The sequence below is a fragment of the Ursus americanus genome, chromosome 12 (genome assembly GCF_024610735.1).
Source record: "Ursus americanus isolate L20-20 chromosome 12, mUrsAme1.1.p, whole genome shotgun sequence".
In the NCBI taxonomy this organism is placed as follows: domain Eukaryota; kingdom Metazoa; phylum Chordata; class Mammalia; order Carnivora; family Ursidae; genus Ursus; species Ursus americanus.
Genome location: NC_142138.1, coordinates 47458007 through 47480039, shown reverse-complemented (window position 1 = coordinate 47480039; position 22033 = coordinate 47458007). Strand labels below are relative to the sequence as shown.

At 32.5% G+C, this 22033-nt stretch overlaps 1 protein-coding gene across 4 annotated transcripts in view; it reads right to left on the bottom strand.

The window, feature by feature from the left end:
* The window catches only part of PTBP2 (polypyrimidine tract binding protein 2), a 75628-nt gene that overhangs the window by 28505 nt on the left and 25090 nt on the right, over positions 1–22033 (bottom strand). For all 4 annotated transcript variants that reach the window (XM_045801719.2, XM_045801720.2, XM_045801721.2 and 1 more), the window contains exons 3-7: positions 21295–21370; positions 8311–8483; positions 7282–7425; positions 4735–4899; positions 4523–4633 (exon numbers count right to left, since the gene is read on the bottom strand). In XM_045801719.2, coding sequence (XP_045657675.1) covers positions 4523–4633; positions 4735–4899; positions 7282–7425; positions 8311–8483; positions 21295–21370 — 669 coding nt within the window. The remainder of the gene's footprint in view (positions 1–4522; positions 4634–4734; positions 4900–7281; positions 7426–8310; positions 8484–21294; positions 21371–22033) is intronic.

Sequence of the window (22033 nt, the reverse complement as noted above, 5' to 3'; positions counted from 1 at the left end):
CTCACTAATACCTCCATTATTAAATTTTTTCCAAGCTGTTATTCTCTTATAAAGCAAAATGCTAGGGGGCAAAATTTTCCAATTAACTGAAAATAACTGCCCAAAATTTTAACTAGTATAAAAAAAGAATTTCATTGGCGCTATCACTCAAGCTTCCTTTACACAGCAGTGGTTCCCAGAGCTTCCAAAAACAGTGCTCAGCTGCCATCCCCAAAGATTATGACTTCTTAGGTCAGGATACCTAAGAGTCCTTTTTTTTTTTTTTTTTTTAACAAGCAATCTACATGACAAGAACCTACGTGGGCTCTGGACCATACTTTGAAGAACACTATAAATTCTCTTCTGCAAAACCTAAAGGTACACTTTGCTGGCTAACTGAATTTCCAGTGCTTAAGTTGTATTTTTCATCTCCCATTCATATGGAACAACTGTCACTAGGAGAGGTAGGCTTGAGATTCTCTTTCTAAACTTGTATTCTTTGGCTATAATTTTATATAACCTCCATTGTTTTAACAAGTATAAAAATGTAGCACTGAACTACAAAGTTTAGAACCAACTCATTCCATAATATACTGAGATATACAAGGATGACTGCAAAATAGTAGCACAACAGATGCTGGGAGAGTTGTGACATGCGATGAAAGTTCTAATACCTACAATGTGCCATACACTGTGCTACGTTCTAAGAATACAGCAGAGAACAAAGAAGAAAAGGTACCCACTCTTACATGACTTACAGTAAAACAGAAAATACAGACATCTAACAAATAATTATAAATTTGATGTGTGGTAGTGAGAACTAAGAAAAGAAGGGATATAAGGTAGTTGGAACTTTATGGAAGACCTCTCTGAGACTTGCAAACCTGAAAGAAGACAGGAAGAGCTGGACATAAAAAGACAAAGAAAAAGGAATAGAAGCAAATGGAACATCAAGCTGGAAGCCTGAGAAATCAGAGAAAATACAGCATTTGCAAGCTATTTTAAAAAGTCAGTAAAAGGCGAGACAAGCTGAGGATTGATTAAGAGTTTTGTAAGCCATGTTAAGGACTGAGGACTTTATACTAACGACAAAAGTCAGTCACTGAAGGGCACTGAGAATGAAGTTATAGGACTTTAAGTTGAGATCATTTAGTACTCTGTGGAAAAATAGGTGAACTGAGTCAGAAGGCCAATGAAGTAAGGATTTAAGAGATGATGGCTTAAATCAGTGCTTTACTCAAACTGATTCATGGACTATCAGCCCAAACCTATCTGCATGAAGGTAAGGAATCTATGTCAGAATCTGTATCAATAATCACACATTATAGCTAGAAGCATGCTGACTTGTATCTTGGCAAAAGCTCCTGGTAACATCAGAGACCAGCACTTTGAGTGACACCTGGCTTAGACTAGAATGGTGGCAAGAGAGCTGGGAGACAAAAGGACAGATTCAAGAGAAATTTAGGATGAGAATCAGTAAGATTTGGTGATAGGCTGAAAGTAAAAGGAATAAAAGCCATGTTTTCTGGCTTGTTACTGATGTCCAATTTGGTACACAGTGAGCACCACAGATGGGGCAAGGATTTTTTTTGTGGGGGGCAGGGGGGTAAGTTACAGGAGTTGAACTGAACACACTAAGTCTGAAAGTGCCTGATGGTCCACTAAGTTCCTAGCCTGGGTCTCTTAGAAAGGATCTGATGCTAGAGAGTCATGGGGGCACTGTCAGAGTCACAAAGTATAGTATAATTCAGCTGTGGGAATAGATGAAGTCCCCCATGCAGAAGGGTAGGGAGGGATATGATAAGACATAGTCAGAGAGGTAGAATACATCTAAGCAAGAAGTGTTGGAGACCAGGAGAAGAGATGATTTTAAGAAAGAGAATGGCTCACAGTGTCAAATGTTACCTAGATATGGATGATCAGGATTGAATTACGCTGAGATTTAGCACTATAGCAATCGCTGGTGACACTGGGAAGAACAATTTGGGTAAATGGGGGTTGAAACTAAACTGCAGTAGGTAGAGAAAAAGGAGGTAAGTATAAACAGCAAACAAAGAGAGCTTATTTAATAAATCTGGCTATAAATGAAAAAGGGAGAATGGGTGAATAGATGGAGAGTTATGTGGAGTTCAGGGTAAATTTACTTACAATGAGAGAGATTTAAGGATATTTGAAACACTAGTGAGAAGTAGCCAACAGAGAAAAAAATATGAGAAAGAGGGGATAACAGATCGTGCAGTCTCTTGGAGGGCAGAAGAGGACAGGATCTGGTGTTTACTGGTCTTAGAAATATCTATGCCTTTTATTAGAAGAGAAAGATAGGTGTGTTTTAAGTAGATTTTGTGAGAAAAGCTGATGGGAGTTTCCATCTGATAGTTTCTATTTTTCCTGAGAAGTGGGAGGCAAGGTTAAAAGGGGAAGTAAGGAGAGACTTGGTGGAATGAGAATTTTCTGATATAGTCATTGTGAAAAATGGGACAGCATGCTGCCTGGAGAAACATGGTAAGATTTTTCAAGTAGAGTAGAGGGCCTGGTCTAGTTGTAGTTGATGATGATGAATTTCAACTGGTACCAATTGCTAGATTATATGATATTCTCTAGGTATACTCAACAGTACAGATAGTGGCATGAAGAAAGATTACTACAGTCATCAAAACAAGGTATCAGGTTATAAGATAATGGGGCAAGCAAGTCTGGGAAATAAACTTTTTCCTTCTCTAATAATAGTGAAATGAACTTGAGTTCAGATACCAGAACAGTTAATTAATAATATTCAATAATTACCTACTCTTTTGGAATTACAACTGTATATCTTTGTAGAAAAGACCTGAGTGAGTGTATATAACATTCACAAATACCTGATGCTTATTATCTGTACACAGAAGATTGGTTAAATGAAAACTTCAAATACCTGATAACATTATTAAAACATAATCTTTTGTCATGATTACTATAAATTATTTCAGACAAAACACACATATAAACTACTTTCCCCACTGAACTATAGCCCCAGTGCAGTATAATTCCAAATCAAATTCCATTTCATTGGTCTTTTACCAAATACTCTTCCCTCTGCCTCAGAAGGGATCACAAAAAATATTAGACATTAAGAAAAACATGCACTATATTCTAATATGTTGTGAAGTTGCAAAAAAAAAATGCCATAAAGATTATGGCTTCTAGATTGCTACTGATCAAACCTCATACCATATGGATTTTGGTTACTCTTTAAATATAAAATATCTCCAAAGTTGGAGGGCTGGGGCATGTAAAGAGAAATCATTATTTTTGGAAAAAAGAATTCCAAGTGTTAATGTATGCCTGCAAAGGAAAATATAATAAGATTAGGTCATAACTTAAGAATCAGTGAGTAGCAACATACTGGAGAAAAACAGGCTGAAAATATGTCTACCTCACATATAGTGTGTATTATGGTAAGTAATTTATTTACTTTAAATATTAGCCCCCCCATGTAACACAGGAAAAATTCCTGTTCTGTTTACAACACAAAATACCAGAAAAAAATGAGATAACAGCACTTACTAAACCATTTCAATTATGCCAATATTAACAGTACAGACTTTGTGCTACCCAAATGAGATTCTGAGGATGGAAACACAATGAAACAATCAAAAATGGTCTGCGTTCCACACAATCTATCTTAATCTAGAGGAGGCACTGAAGTATTACACACCATAATTAGTCTGAAAGTAAGAGTAAAAGGGAGAAAAAGAGGTAAGGCAGAAGGTAAAGGAAGATAAGTAAAGACAGTTGATGTGATGGTTTAATAATATTTAATGGTTTAACAACAGAATAATAATCACAGTGAGATAATATGACACAAGAAGTTAAAGAGCTAGAACAAAGGTAGATTTAAAATACGATACACAAATGGAAGATTAAGGCATTTAGAAGCAAAGATATGGTATGCAGTTTTCAAGGATGGCCATGATGTGAGAACATATTTTATTTCTTTTAATAGTTTCTTACCCTCCATATGTAACAATAAAAAATATAAAGGATGTAAATAAAAAGTAGACTAAGAACCTATTCAAAAAAGCTCTTTAAAAGAATATTAAATATACTGTAGTCTTAAATAAACTGACAGCCTATCATAACATCGGAGCCACATGCGTGATGATATACTTTAGCCAAACTGTCTTGATAGCTAAATGAATTACTGTGAAACTCCCACTGGAAAACATTTAAAATCTTTACTGGTGTGCACGCACAATTTAATCCTGTTATATCCTCAAGAGCTTAAAACTTTGGACCTAAGTCAAACAAAAATGCAAAATAAGAGAAGTCTATATTATAGATAACTACACATATAACTATCCTTAAAAAGAAACACTTCTTTATCATAAATTTAAGCTTTCTTAATAGTATCTAAATGACATCAATTTGCACCATCTATAATGCTACATGGTATTGCCAAGTTATGTTAGTATTAATAACATTAGCTATATATATGCGTGTATGTCTATCTGCCACTAAAAAATATCGAAATCTCAAAAAAAAAAAAAAAATGCTCCAGACTTACTAGTTTTGCTTGTTGAGCATTTACTGGATCACCATACTGGAGAAGAGCTTGAAACTGGTTATTTTTTGTAAATGTGATTATCTTCAATACTGCACCAAACTTAGAAAATATCTGTTAAAATATAAAAATCAAGTATTATTTATCTACTCTATCATTGTTTCTCCATTGTTTCTCATGTTTATAGGTAAACATGAAAAGTAAGTTAAACTTACTTGGTGAAGAACATCAAGTGTTACAGGGTAGTACATATTGTCAATAATTATTCTAAGCACTGGACTCTGGGCTGGAGTCACTGCACTCTCACTAACTGTGGTGCCACTAAGAGGAGTATTTGCTGTCTGGACAGCTGTCACAGCTTGAAGAACTGCTTGAGCACGCTAAAAATTGAAAGATAAACACTTTAGAAACATACTCAGTATTTTCACTTATACTCTGCTGCATGTTACACTATTAGCTCATTTCTTTTCTAGAACACATGCAGATTAAACAAAATTTAATAGTCACTCAATAAATACTTTTGATTACCTGCCATGAGCCAGGTATTATCTGTTTATAATTCAAGTATTCTACCAGTATTTACTTCAAAACAATTATCTAGGGTTTGGGACCTATACTGAACAGGCAAAGACAGGCAGTATAATTTATTTTCAAAAGAACAAAATATAGTTTGGCAAATTCACATAATCAGAAAATGTTATTTTAAACAGAAACTTTAAGAGAACTTCAATCTAACATTATTCAAAGGGCACATGGTAAACCTCAGCAAGATTACTAGATTACCCAGAAAAACTTCCATAAAGCTTATTATTTCTAATACAATCTTAAAGGAGGAATACTCAGAATACATATTAAGTCCTTTTTCATACTAGCATAACTTCTAAGATACTGCTAATTAAACCGGGAGAGATTCACTACTGTTGAGACACATCTTAATTTCTTAGAATTTTTTTTTTAATCACTGAGATTTTAAAATGTGAAAAAAAAATACAGAACAGAATATTACTACTGTGACAGATTCATTGATAAGGAAATAATTTTTCTACCTATCTGGAGTCAAAAAACCTACATAAAGGCAAATAACTGTTAAGTAACAATGACAAATACCGTTACATTGCTTTAGAGTTTGAAAAACCTATATTGGCATATGAATAGGAATATCAACTGCACACCATGATATACGAAAAGAACACAAAAGAATTAGGCCAACACTTATGAGAATAAACACAAATAGTCAGTGCTCCCTCTAGCAGCACATTTGCTAAGGCGGTAATCATTCTGCAATATATAAAGTGTATCAAGTCAACACACTGTATACCTTATATTACACAATATATCAATTATATCTCAATAAAGCTGGAAACAAAAAAACAAATAGTTCACTGAAATGTCACATAACCAGGAAATCACAGAGTCTGGAATTCATGCCAGGTTTACAATTACTTTTGGGTAGAAGCATAGGCAAATATATACCCAATAAAATAGAAATAGTAGCCACCTCTTCTGAGGGCCTTTGTCGTGAACATGAAAAACCAGGTTTTTTTGGTTTTTTTTTTTCCAAGAGAAGCAAGTTTGCATTGATTGTTCCCTGAATCTGGAATAACCCTGACCAAAATAAGTGCGTTTATTTCCTAACCACTTTAAAGTTTGTTACTCAAATGTCACTTCTTCATGGGGCTTTCGCTGTTTATCCTATTTAAGATTATAAAGATGCCTTATCTTTATCCTTTTCATGTTCCTTCCATTGGAAGCTTTTAAAATGAGAATATCTTCATGAATTACTTTACTAGAAATACTAACATATAAAATAAAACTGAAATATAAATACCATTTTAAATTCTAAGTAAAATGAATATAGAATATTTTCTTCTAGTATATTTCCAAAGATAAATTTTTAGAAGTACAATTTCTGGTTCAAAAGTAATGAAAATTATTATCAAATTAAAAGTTAAAAAATAGTGGAAAATTTAGCCTTATCTTCAGACAGAAAGTTTTAAATGCTTATTTATTTATAAACTATCAAGATGATCTTGAAAGGTCACTTTTTATGATGGTTAAAATCTATGAGGAGTTATTCTCCATTACATTTTCAATAAGACAAAGGGTCATATATAGTTTAGATCTTCCCGAAACAGAAAGATAGTTAGCTAAAAACTATATTAAAGGAGCTAAAGATTTTTGACCATTTCTGCAATGCTATATATTTAGGTATAAACCCATTCTTATATTATTTTTAAAAAATATATTAATTTTAAATACTCAGTATCTTCTACATTTTTAAAAAACAAATCAATATATTCATATATTCTCAATTCTTACATCCCCCCAAAGAAAACCATTAACACATCTTCAATAAAAATATTTCCATGAGAAACCTAAGACCTATAAAAAGTCAAATAACTAAAAGCATTAAACATCATACCTTAAAAGTCTAAGCAGCAGAGTACAGTTTATGCAAATAGTGAGCCCAATCTCCTAACAGTTTCTATACAAAAATCTGAACTTGCAACATGAAAATGAACATTTTGACCAGAACCTTAAAGCTTTGAAAAAAAATTATTTAATTCAAGTACCAATTTAAAACATGAAAATAATAGACTGCACATACTTTTTGTAAATTAACATAATACTTAATATTTAGGGACATATTACAAGAAAGTATCTTTAAAAATAACAAGAAAATGCCCTTAGTTACATCTTTCTGTTAATAAGTTTGAGATTCTTAATATGTCCATTTTATTTATGTATCTACACATACTCACTTGGTTTAATGTATTATCTGTTTTTAATTCTTTGTGATTTGAGTACTGGATATAAATTGGTTGGTTACGAAGATGAGGTGTCACAGCGGAATAGTAATTAACCATAGTAATAGCTGCTTCCTCTGTTGCTAGTTCCAAAAATGCCTGAAAATTTAAATAGCAAAAATTGGAATACTATGAATTATATTCAAGTAAACCTCATTATCTATAACTTATTCAGCCAATGAGAAAAATCCATATCTAGAGTATAACCTTCCCAGTTAACATTTAGACACTCAAATAAGTTATCCTTACTTTCCTTATTTTCTGTACACCACAAATGTAGTCCAACAAAGGCTAGAGAAAATAAAATCTAGACATTTTTCAATATCAGAATTTTACCATTCCGATACTAGAAAACATAAGCGATCTCAGAGTTTTTTTTAAAGCAGCATAACTCAAAAGAGACAAAGGAAAAAATTAAAAATTAAATATTAGATTATTAGTGACATTAATTATATTTAAGGGAATGTTAAATTTCATAAATTCTTTTAAATAGTATCATTAGAAATTTTAAAACAAAATCTTTTTAATACCCCTGAGTCTTTCTGCCACAGATACATTTATTCAATGAAGAATACCTAGGATTAGTGACTATTTTCTTCTAATGCTATCAGATAAATATTTCCATGGGATAAGATTAAAGGATAAGATGCTACTGGTGCCCCCGCTGTTTTCTGATATTACAAAGAGTAGAGTCACAATAAAAGAAATCCTTCATTTGCATTCATTTGTATTTTCCACAATCTCTTTATAACAATCCAAAAGCGAATTCAAAAGGCAAAATTTGAAAACTATAGTGACTCATTCATTTTGGCTTCCTAGCATTAGTTTCTCAAACAGCATTACCAGGAAAAGTCAGAGTAAGACTTTGTTATGTTCTTTTAGAAAAGTCAGGACTATATTCTATCCTTTTATTAGGAGTTAGCTAATTCACACATACTGGGTAGTTTGCAGCTTAACATTTTATAGGTCCTGAAAGAAGCATACCTGATTTTTTCCTTTCAGCATAAGGATGTTGGTCACCTTACCAAAAGGTAAGCCTAAAGCAATGACTTCAGTTTCTGTCACTTCACCAGGTAATTTTCGAATATGAAGTACACGAGAAGGAGCACCATCCATTTTATCTTCTCCTTTAAATTTTTTGCTATCATTACCATTGGCTGAAAGACATTTTAAAAAGTCTTTATTAATTTTCCTCATTTGCATAAAAACCACAGAACAAAGTTTAAAAAAGAACTTAAAAACATAGCTGAGTACACCTGAATAATTCCTAAAAATTCAAAAGCCAGGCTTCCAAAAGGAATAGAGAAAATCATATCCACCAATTATTAAATAGAATTACATTATCAATTAAGATAATTATTAGATACATGTTTCTGAACAATATATGTAAAAAGTAACAAATGATATATTCTCTTCATACTCTGATACTCCCTCGGTGGGTGAATAGTTTTAGAAGGGGTGGCTACTAAATACTCATATTTTAGTGCTAAATATTATGAAAGTTTTCATTTTAGATGAGATATAAGAACATGAAATGAGGAAATAAGGACTTTTCAAAATCATACGACTAAGCACACTTTCATATATAAAAACACTCCATCCCTGGAAAAGAAAAAGGACACAAGAAAATGTACAGCCCTTAGCTTATGAAACAAGTAGGCCATTTATTACCCAAGAAGTAAGGAAGATTGGGTCTCTCTGGGTTACAGATCTGTGATTCTTCAGAAGACAAAGTACAATAATTTGGACTTCTTTCCATGATCTTTTCCCTTCCGCTCCCCAGGTAAACGCACAAACTTTTGGTTTGTGAATGTAAAATCAGTAATAATTAAAATGATTTCGAAGAACTATGGCAACAACAATGTAGTAATGCTTTTATTTATGTACATAGGTTGTATATAAATTGAAGAAATCTTTAATCACATCATTTCCCATATGTTATTCAGACTTCTTAAGGCTTTTAAGATGTTCTTTCAAATGCGAAACAAATAATATGTTAAAAAAATGTAAAAACTATTTCTATTTGTATACTTCTCTTCCAAACTCAGAAGTGGTTTTCTACCTCAATTCTATAGAGAACATCTTCACCTTTGATCACTCTATCTCTTTTTTCCTTGACTGACCTTTGTTCTTTACTGGTATTTACTTGCAGCTTTTACATAAACGGTCTCACTAATTTGTAATTTGTTAAATCCATCTATGGTCAAAATACTGTGAGCCCTCTCATCCTTACCAAATTTCTCTGTTCTCACAACACCCTTAACAATTCATTTCTAGTTTTCTTACTTCCCTGATTCATTTTATAGCTGCTTCAAACCCTCTGCTTACATATTCATTCCCAATAATAGTTGGGAGTTCTTCAAGCTGTTTTGGCCCCAAAGTCCTATCTTTACTTGCTCATGTGAACACTCCAGTACTTGGGTCTCAAAAACCACCTTCTCATTTAATTTGTAAATCTATTCTTTTAGTACCACTCATTCACCAATATTCTAATTCTATACTTCCAACTGTCTATCAACCTGAAGTGCAACATTTCAAAACTTTATGCTTCTACCTATTTATACAGAAGAAATTAGCAAAACTAAAAAAAAATAAGTACATTCTCAATCTCTTAAGTCTTTCACACTCAAGCATTTATAAAAAAAGCACTGGTAGCATCCTTTATCAAATGTGAAACTGAGAAGAAAAGCAGTTTCAATTCCAAGCAGTTTTAAGTTAGACTTCAGGGCAAAGCATAATATTATAGAAGCTGTTGGCTTTAGAAAAATAAAAAATAAAAAGAATCTGAGTTATGAAAAATGAATGTCTGTACACTTTACTACTTTCTTATCTGGGAAAACAGAAATTCCAAAGGGTTAACCAGAAATGCAAGTAATATACAGAAAGATACTTCCGTTATTCTGCTAGCTGTTAAGCCAAGACCAACAGCTACCACACAAAAAATCTTAGGTTTATTGTAAAAACTGGCTGTAACTGCATTTTTAAGAAGCCGCATAGCCTACTTGCCAAAAGTACCATACACATGAGCTAGAAAAAAACAGAAGCCTAGACTAAACTAGAAGTCTCATGTGCTGGAATACTCGCAAAGCATTATAACAAAATGAAATGACATTATATAAAAATGTCTTCACATAAAATGAAAGTCCCAAAGAGTTCTGAGTAACATAACAGAATCTATGGAATGATTTCAGTTCTTTCACACAAAGCAAAATGTCACACTTTTAGCAATAGTAAATCCTGCTATTATAGAATAACAATTAGCAGCACTGGCAGAATTAAAGGAATATTCCATATCCACAGCTATAAAGAAATGACTCAAGAATTTTACAACTGTCAAGGTTCCTTCACTGACAAAGTTACAAACTCCTTTCAATAAAATCCAATCCCAATACTAGTTGGAGTTAGGTGTTAGGTTTTTTTTTAATGTTTCACTTTTACTTCTGGAAGAACTAAGGTATTACAAATTAATTTTAATGCACTGACTTATTAGATATTTACCGGAGACTTAGGTTCTAATGACATTAACTTTTTTCACTTCTTTGACACAAAAACCAGGTATATATTTAGAAAGAAAGTCTGGACAGATAAGGGAAAGGCCGTTGAGATACTTTTAGAAACCAAATTCTATAGTAAAGTGAAATTGAGGAAACATTTTGGATATGGCTAGAATATAAGAATGAAATCCTGTTCTGTATCTGATAACCATAAAAGTTTCTTTATAACATGGTCTATAAAAGTATCCTTGAGACACCTGGATGACAATGGCATATTTTTCCAGGCAAGTATAATCAATCACTAGTTCTTAAAAGTCTTTTTTGCAATTTGCTCTTAATATGCAACAATATTCAAATTAGGCTCTGTGAGAACATAAACAGACTCTTCCCATCTTTTTATGTTATGGGGAAAAAAATTTTAAAACTCAGTGTTTCCACTGTGAATAAAGGTAAAATAAATTGAATGCATATAAATTTATGTTAAAACAAGGCTTTAAAGAATTTTATTCCATCACTCCAAGACTCAATTCATTCTTTGGTCATAAAGTACATTAAGTATCATTGCCAAACACGCTTTTAACAGATAATTCTTTCCACCAAAAACAAATCTCCTTTTCTACTATCTTCCCTTTGTTAATGGGACTATCATCCATCAACCCAGTGATTCTAAGCCCAAACTAACACTTCTCCCAAACCAGTCTATTTCCAAATAACTAAGAAGTTCTAATTTTTTGATACATCATTTCCTCCATATTCTAAGAACCTAAAAATCATACCTTAATATGTCCGAGGCAGATTATTGTAAAACTTTTAACTGTCCTATGTACGGTTAGTGACCCCCCACAAAATACAAATGGAAGAAAAATCCTTTCTAAAATGTAAATCTGGTAAAGTTCAAACTCCTGAACAAATCAAATCCTATATCCAAACCCCTACACCTATAAGGACTCAACTTAAGTCATTCCCCCCCTCTCTTATTTCACATTCCAGCAAAATAAAACTAGGCATAGTTCATGATTCCCACACATACCCTACTGTTTCAAACAAATTTTGGATTGTACAACTTTGTTAATTGATATGGAACATGTCCAATACTGCAGAGAATTCCTTGTACTTCCTGTTAATCCCAACACCCACAGGCAACCACTATTTATACTAAAAATTGATTATCTGTTCTTTAATTTTATAAAAATGGAATCACACAATGATTCATTTCAGTGATTTCTGTTTTCTGTCTGGCTTCTTTTGCTTCATATACTGTCTTAATCTTCACTCATGGTTTTGTTATTTGTTAATAGTCATTCTTTTGTTACTAATAAGTAATCTACTGTATGATTATACCACAATTCATTGACCCATTTTCCTACTGACAGACACTGGGTAATTTCACATTTGGGACCATGATGAAAAGTTTTTATATACATATTTGTACAAGTCCTTTTCATTGGGGGAAAAACCTAGATGTATAAGTCCCGGGTCATAGGCCATGTTCATGTTTAACTTTGTAAGATACAGCCAAGCTGTTTACCAAACTATTTTACATTTTTACCAGCCATGGTAAACTGTTCCATTTGCTCTATATCCTCATCATGTTTTTGTTGCCAATCTGTTTAATTTTAGCCAAGATTCTAGTTGGCATGACAGGACGCCTCACAGTAGGTATAACGTGTTTTCTTGATGACTAATATGTATTTTCATGTGCTCATCAGCCATTCATATACCTTCTTTTGTCTTTTTCAAAAACTTAGGCTGTTTGTATTTATAGATGTGAAAGAATCCTTTCTTTTTTTGAAAGAATTCTTTATATACTCTGCATACAAGTCCTTTGCAAATATATGTATTAATATGTGAATATTAGTATCTTTTTCAATCTGTGACTTGCCTTTTCACTGTCTTAACAATGTCTTCTGATGAGAAGTTTTTCATTTAGGTAAACTGTCTAGTTTATAAATTATTGCTTTATGGGTAGTGGTTTTTGTGTCTTCTCTAAAAAATATTTACCTCAAGTTCATGAATATATTCTACAATTTTTTTTAAAAAAGCTTTATATATTTAGTTTCTTAGGTTTAGGTATATATTCATCTATTATTTCTGTACTGTATTAAGTAGTTTGAGTTTCTTTTTTTTCATATGTGTTTCCAATTGTTTTCTGGCACCATTTCTCCAATTGAATGACCAAGACACCTTTGTAAGTAATCAGTGGACCTTAAATGTAGGAGTTTATTTCTGTACGCTATTCTGTAAATACTAACCTTGCTAATATTAAACTGTTCCATTATGACAAGTTTACAGTGAATCTTGAAATCAGATCATGTCAACATTTTTCTTTTGGAAAATGGTTTTAGTTCATCTAGGTTCTTTTTTATTTCCACATAAATTCTAGAATCCATTGTCAATTTCAATTTAAAAGCCTGTTGAGCTTGACTGACTTATAGATTCAACTCCATTCAATTTAGGGGAAAATGACATTTTAACATATTGAGCCTTCTAATTCATGAACATAGTTTCTTTCTCACTTAGGTCTCTAATATCTTTTTGCTATCTCTTGTATAGTTACTGGTGTCCATGTCTCTCACATTATTTGTTATATTTATTCCTTGATATTTCCTCATTTTTATAAAAGCATTTTTTTAAAATTTCATTTTCCAATAATATGCTAATAATATCAGCAAACTATTTTTGTATATTGGACTTGTATTATGTAACCCTTCTAAATTCAATTATCAGTTCTACAAAACATTTTGTAGATTCCTTTGGGTTTTTTATTTTAAAAATCATGTTGGGACAACATGGATGGACTAGAGTGTATTATGCTAAACAAAATAAGTCAGAGAAAGACAAATACCATGATTTCACTTATATATGGAATTTAAGAAACAAAACAGAAGAACAAGGGGAGGGGAAGGAAAAAATAAAATAAGATAAAAACAGAGAGGAGGCAAACCATAAGAGACTGTATAGTTAAGAGAACAAAATGAGGGTTGCGGGAAGGGAGGAGTTTGGAGGGATGGGATAAATGGATGACGGGCATTAAAGAGGACACTTGCTGGGATGAGCACTGGATATTATACATAAGTGATGAATCACTCAATTCTGAAACCAATACTACACTATATGTTAACTAACTTACATAAGTTGCATTTAAAGAAAATTACATAGCAAATAGAGTCGAATAGCAAGTTTATACAAAGTCAGATATTTAAAAATAGGAACCAAATACCCTATGTAGTATCGTGAACTGCCAGAAGCATCTACACTTCTCTGTAATTATACAAATAAACTCAATTTCAAAAAATAAAAAATAAAAATGTTGACTGTGAATAAGATAGTTTTACTTCTTTTTTAAACTTTATGCTTTTTATTCTACTTGCCCTAATGTAAGCAAAAAGCTGGGAAAATTGTGAAAACAGACATCCTTTACCTCATTCCTGTTTTTAAAGAGAAAACATTCAATACTTCATTAAAGATTGGAATTTGTTTTAGGCTCTTATTAGACGCCCCTTATTCACACCTTGTGGAAGTTCCCTTACCTTGCTAGTTATCTGAGAGATTTTTATCATGAATGAATGCTGTATTTATCAAATGCTTTTTATCCTTCTAGTGACATGATTCCCCCCCCACCCCGCACCTTCATTCTATTATTGTGATAAATTATACTGAGTTCACTTGCTTAATGTTAAACCTTACAATCCTCACGTAAGCCTCAATTAATAATCATGAATTATCATTTACATATTGCCAGATGTGATCTAACACTTTGTTAAGAATGTCTGAATTTATGTTAATGAAAAATATTAGTTTCAAATCTTGATTTCTCATATCTTCTTTGTTAGGTTTTGGCACCAGTTTGCCATCAGCTGCTACACAGCATCATAAAGTAGAATTTGCAATATTCCCTGCTTCTCTATTTTCTAAAAAAGTATACCGAAGATGGCTATTATTTCTTACTTTGAAGCTTCATACTTGAGTAAAATCACCTATGAGTGAAATCACCTATGCCTGAAGTAATCTTTGTGGAAAAATTTTAAGTTTATTTTTTATAATAGACATAGAGCTAATCTGTATATATTATGGAGTAATAGTTTATGTCACTTTTGATAAATTAGGTTTCTGAAGGATTTTGTCTATTTCACCTAAGTTGCTGAATTTATTGGCATTACTGCCGTTTGTAATATTGCCTTATTTTCCTATTAACATTCTGTAGGATCCGTACTGGTACCTCTACTTTCATTCCTGATATTGGCATTATAGTTCTGATAGGATTATTAAACCTTTTTTCTAATATAAGCATTTTCTAATATACGTATATAGGTGTAGACATATTTTCCCTCAGGTACTTTCTTGCATTACAGCCAACAAATTGTGATATATTTTCACTTTTATTCAGTCATAAAGATACCCACCCTTGTATTTTCCTTAATTCATGTTCAGAATTACGTAGTTCAATTTCTAAATATTTGGTAATTTCTTAGATTTGTTTTTGAGTTCTACTTAAATTCCACTATAATCAGATACTATATGAGCTTTCAGCCATTTGAAATCTATTGAGCTATTTTATGTCCTAATATATAGTCAGTCTATCATGGTGCTATGTACACTTGAAAAGTTATTCTGAAGTCAGGTTGTAGTTTCCTGAATATGAATTAAGCCCAGCTGAAGGACATTGTTTAAAAAAATATTTTAAAGATCTAACTGTCCTATCGGTTACTGTTAAATCAATTAATGTTAAAATATCCAACAATGATTACAGACTTGTTTCTCTCCTTAGTTATTTAATGAACTCTAAAGCTCTGTATTACTGACATACAAATGTTTTCTAATATATTAACACTTTAAACACATGAAATATGCTTTTTTTTATATCTGGTAATACTCCGTCTTGAATTCTACTCTGTCTGAAGTTAATGTAATCAAATCAACTTTCTTGTGCTTGCTGTCTACACAGAATATTATTTTCCATCCTTTTTACTTTCAGTCTGTGTCCTTTTACCTCAGTCTGACTCTAGTAATAGGTACTGCAGTTAGGTCTTGCTTTTTAACCCAGTCTGACAATCTCTGCCTTTTAATTGGAATTCTTAGATCAGTAATGTCCAAAAGAAATGTTCAGCAAGTCATATAATCTTAAATATTCTATTAACCATACCAAAAAGTAAAAAGGAGTGAAATTAATTTTATTTCAGTTCAATATATCTGAAATATTACCGTATCAACACACATTATTCTTAAAAATCAAGTATTTTACATTCTATTTTTGATACTACGTCTTTGAAACACACATGCACCACATATACATCTCAATTAGGAATAGCACATTTCAAGTGCTCATAGCTTCACATAGCACTGATTACTACAGATTAAGGTTTTGGGGGTTTTTTTTGCCAATTTACTTTTACACATTAGTTTAGTGTTTAGAAGTTACTGGGTAGTTAGAAAATAAATAGATGTTAAACTAACTTCTAAACACTAAACTGATGTGTAAAATTGGCAAAAAAAAACAACCCAAAACCTTAATCTGTAGTAATCAGTAGCTATGTGAAGCTATGAGCACTTGAAATGTGCTATTCCTAACTACCCAGTGTTTTTGGTGGTGGTCTTGTCTTGCACTGCACTAATAGAATATTCAATAGTATTCCATTTTAATCCATCTATGGGCTTTTTCTTTTTAAACAGCCCTTTTGAGGTTTTATTCACATACAATAAGCTGCATATATTTAAGGCATACAATTTGACAAGGTTTGATATATTCATACATCCATGAAATCTTCTATAAGAAATACTGTAAGTATATATATATCACCCCCAAATCTCCTTTTACTCTTTGCAACCACGTCCCCTTCGGACATCCCCACCCCCAAATCCAAACTGTTTAGTTTGCATTTCCTTGTGTTTTATATAAATGGAATCACACAGAATGTACTCCTTTTTCCCACTTCTTTCACAGCATAATTATTTGGAGATTTATCCCTGCTACTACATGTATCAGTGGCTTATTCTAGGAGTCTGGTTGGCTCAGTCGGTACAGCATGAGACTCTTGATCCCAGGTCATGAGTTCAAGCACAACGATGGGCGGAGAGCTTACTTTAAAAAAATAGCTTATTCTCTATGACTGAGTGGTAGTTCATAGTATGCAATGGAATACAATGTCAAAACTGCAATCCATTTATCCATTCAGCTGTTGATGGACATCTGGATTGTTTTGGGCTTTGGGTATTAACAAAAAGAGCTACTATGAACATTCATCTTAAGTTTTTAAGCTTTTTTTAATGAACATGTCTTCATTTTTCCTGCATCAATGCCTAAGAGACAAACAGCTGCATCATTTCATAGATGTTCAAGTTTTTAAGAAACTGTCAGATTATTTGCCCAAGCAGTTCTACAAGTTTACATTCCCACCAACAGTATAAGAGTTATGGTTCTTCCACATCTTTTCCAACACTCAGTATGGTCAATCTTTTAAATTTTAGCCATTATAATAAGGGGGTAATGTTTTCTCACTTTAGTTTTAATCTACATTTCTCTAATGATTACTATACTGAGCACGATTTTCATGTCCTTATTTGCCACATGTTTTTGCTGATCAAGTACTTTTTGCCAATTTATTACATTGGGTTGTTTGTTGCCTTCATTTTTAGCATTTATACAGTCCAAATTTATATATATTCTGAATCAAAGTTCTTTGCCAGCCATATGCTTATAAAGATGTTCAGATATTCTATGGCTTGTTTTTTCATTCTACTATCAATGTCTTCTGAAAAACTTTAAGTTTTAAAACCTGATGAAGTTCCATTTGTTCTTTTATAGATTATGCTTTTGGGGTCCTAACCCAAGGTCACAAAGATTTTCTACTATGTCTTCTAGAAGTTTTATAATTTTAGATTTTATTTACATCATGTATGGTCCACTCAGAGCTAGTTCTTAACTATGGTATGAGATACAGGTTCAAGTTTTTTTTTGTTTTTTTGTTTTTTTTTTTACATATGGGTATCTTAGTCAAAAAACAGCTGTCCATAATTATGTAGGTTTATTTCTGGATTCTATTCTGTTCTATTAATCTATTTATCTTTCTTTATGCCAATATGGCATTGTTTTGATTTCTCAGCTTCATATTAACATTTGAAAACAGGGAATCAGTCCTCCAACTTTCTCTCTATTCACACTTAACTGTACTTCCTTGTATCTTTTTTTTTTTTTTTTGGAGATCATTTCAATATGCAACCTTAAAAGAGTCTATGTTCAAGTTAATATTCTATCTTTTCATATAAATAATAAAAGCCCTACAACTGTAAAATTCTACTTTCACTTAGTGCTGTTGTCACAGAAACATCTACATACATAAATATGTTTTTTTTTTAAATGTACGTAAACAGTCTTTCAAAGAGATTTAAAGGATTAAAAGAGAGCTTTTTTAATTTACACACACATTTACCATTCCCGGTACTCCTGGTTTACCTCCTGCAAATCCAAGTTTTTACGTAGTATCATTCTATTCAATCTAAAGTTAGCTTTTTTTTCCTTTTAGTGAAGGTGTTGGTCTCCTGTGAGATGGCTTCTTCCTGACTGTAAGATTTGCTCTTTATCATTAGATTTTCAATATTTTGACTATTATGTGCCTAAGCGTGGTTCTTTTTATTTACCCAACTTGATATTTTTCTTAAAATTTTAGAAGTTTTCAGCCATTACTGCTTCAATTACACATACTTGGCCCCATTCTCTTTATTTCCTCTCTGGAACTCCAATTATACGTGTATTAGACAGTTTAATTGTCCCTATGATAGATTTTCTTCTCTCTGGGAAACTTAATTTTTCTATCCATGTGTATTCAAGTTCAAAAACCTTTCTTTAGTTGTCTCCAATCTGCTGTTAGCCCCAGTGAATTTTTCATCTCAAATATATTTCAGATTTCTGTATGCTCTCTACTTCTCTTTTCTCTCTTAACACATGCCTCTACGTGTTCACTCACTATTTAGTATTTTCCTTTATAGCTTTAAAAATATTTATAGTCCTTGTCTGTCAATTCCATTATCTAGATCATTCTTGTGTCTGGTCCTATTTAATGCTTCTCAATTTTATGGAATGTTCTCATGCTTTCCATAATTTGCAATTTTTGATGGTATGGTGGATACTGTGAATGACGGTTCACAAAATAAAGACTGAATCATGTCTTCCTTAGGAGGTATTGTTTTCTTTAGGCAAGCAACTAAATTACTGGTGATCCTTAATGTGTTGTCAGGCTAAACTATATCAGTTTCTTAACTTAGTCCTAAGGTTGGCACTTGCTATAGTGTGTGATCCACTCTCTTAAGGACTGGGCTTTCTGTAGTCTAAATTAAATGCTTGAGGTTGTCTCCAAGATGTCTGTATTCTGACTTCCCAGAACTCTAAGCTCTCAGAGCACTAAACAATCTTTTGAAACCACCATTCTAGCTCTCAGCCCCAAAGCAGGTCAGTTCTGACAGACCATGCAGTTTTTTCCAACTGCACACAGGCAGCCCAGCTATTATTCAAAAACACTGAATCAAATGAATCCCCACACTGAATTTTCACCCCTGCCCTATGCTCCAATCCCTGGAGAGCTTCCTTTTTTAGGACCGTTCTCCACAAATCCTAGATGTCTGAGCAGCTGAATTCCAATCTGTCTTTTGGCTCAGTGAGACTTCCATACTCTGCTTAGATTCCCCTTTCCTATGCTGTAATAGCAGGGTACCCCAAGGAAGAAAGCCAAAGTGATTATGGGATTCACCTCATATAATAATGACCCTATTCCCTTCTTTCAGGGATCATTATCTAGTACTGTCTGCTCATCAATTCTAGACAACAGTTGTCCAATATATTTTACACAGTTTCATAGTTGTTGATTTTGGAGGGCATATCAGTGGGAGAAGGGAAAGCTGCTATCAGTTATTCTGTCATAGCCCTACATATTAATTTTTAAAATGTTTCAACTATTCATCACTATATATATTGTTCTAAAAAATGATAGCAAAGCAGCATTACAGACATTTGAACCTGTTTAATTATTTGTATACCATACTTTGACTATCAAAATCATGGCCTAGTGATTTTGCTTTGTACTCATGGAAAAGCCAATAATAATAATGTGTAGGCAAATTCATTTTCACATTATTATGACTAGATATGGTAAATACTTCATTACAGTTTTTATTTAACTGAACTGCCAGACATGTGTATGTGTGTGCTGAGGTGTACATATTCATAAGCAATAGCTACCTGGAGTAAATCAAAATGCTTCCAGTCTTTTACAGCCCTTTTACTATTCAATACAATTAATTCCTCAAGTAAGTAATTCAGGAAAGGAACTTTGGTTTTAGGTAAACAATGTAAAATGCAGGGTTATAAGGTAAACTAATTCAGTTGTCGTCGTTGTCGTCATCATCATCATCATCATCAGATTCAAATTTTGGTCCATAAAACTAGGGTCCAAAAATTAGTTTACATTTGTTTAGACAAACATTACAACCAACAATGTTATTTCAGACATATAAAAAAAAAATACCCTAAGTATGAAGATAATAGGGAGATAACATTAAGGAATGCAATTCAAAGAATTAAAATACTGTTACAGCAAAGAAAAAAGGGTGAAAGCACACAAAAAAGACAACTATACAGCTGAATCTTTTTATTTTTATTTAGTTCGGCTTTAGGGTTTATGGGACATCAAATACTTAAAACACAGTAATTCCCTTTATCTGCAGCTTTGTTTTCCATGGTTTCAGTTACCAGTTGTCAACCACAGACCAGAAGCAGATGATCATCCTTCTAAAATACTGTAGCTTAACACTGTATCACAATGCCTACATTATTCACCTAGCTTCATCTTATCACACAGCCATTTTATCATCTCACATCATCATCAGTAGACAAAGGGTGAGTACATCCTTTTATTATACTATATTGTTATCATTGTTCCATTTTTAGTTGTTAATTTCTTAATATGCCCAGTTTATAAACTAAGCTTTATCATAGGTATGTATGTATAGGAAAAAGCATAGTATATTTAGGGTTTTGTACTACCTGCAGTTTCAGGCATTCCCTGCAAGTCTTGGAACTTATCTCTCAGGGAGGCACGGGGACTATGTAAAAAATATTCTAAGACGTGCAAACACAAAAACCAAAAAGAAAAGTACAAAAGGGGCAAGAAAGAGGGGACTTAGAACATGAAAGAAAAATGGTTATATTTTTTTGATTTAAAAAAGGCAATCAGACTTAGGTACTTGCCCACAGAAGTCACCAAGTTTAGGTTTTTTACTTCTTAATACAAATTTTTACCCACCTTACACACTTTTTTTTTTTTACATATATATACTCTAGTAAAGTTTCCTGTCGCATTTCAACAGAAACATTTAATATAAATTATAAAAGGCTATTCTGATAAAAGACTAAATTTTAGTTTTAACATTATGCCCCATAAAATGGCAAATAATTAAGCAACACTGTTAAGAAAGAAACACTTACCTGTAACCACCATGCTGCTCATATTAGAGTTTGGACTACTGAGAACACTGCCTGAGAGTAGTTCGTCAGATCCTCTCTATAAAAACAAAAACACGTTAGCATAAGACATTTTTAACTTTAAAAATATGAATCTGTCACTTATCTATATTTTTCAAATATTCACTGAGAAGCAAACGTCAGCTGTTACATTATTGGGAATAGTTTTAAATTTTAACCCCTAAAATAGAAAATTAACTGCACTTTCTTGTCAATCTGTCTCCCTTTTCCACAAAGCCAACAGTTTTTCCTTCTTTCCTTTCACCTAAGTGTTGGTTCACTATCAACAATAAAAATGTTCTCTTTTTTTAAGAGCAGTTTTAGGTTTACAATAAAAATGAGAAGGCGACAACAGAGATTTCTATACACTCCCTGCCCCCATACATACATCGCATCCCTCATTACCAAAACCTCCCAACAAAGTGGTAGCTATTCCAAGGATCAACCTGCAATGACACATCATAATCACTGAAAATCCAGTTTACCCGAGGGTTCACTCTTGATGTTATACATTCGATGGGTTTGAACAAATGTGTAAGGACATACTTCTATCATTATGTTGTATAAAGTATTTTCACTGCCCTAAAAAATTCTCTATGCTCTGCTTTATTCATCCTTCCCCGAACCCCATCTCTGGTGAGGGGGAGCTACTTTGAAAAGTAGTTTGAAAGTTTTATAAAACAAATATACTCTTAACACAATC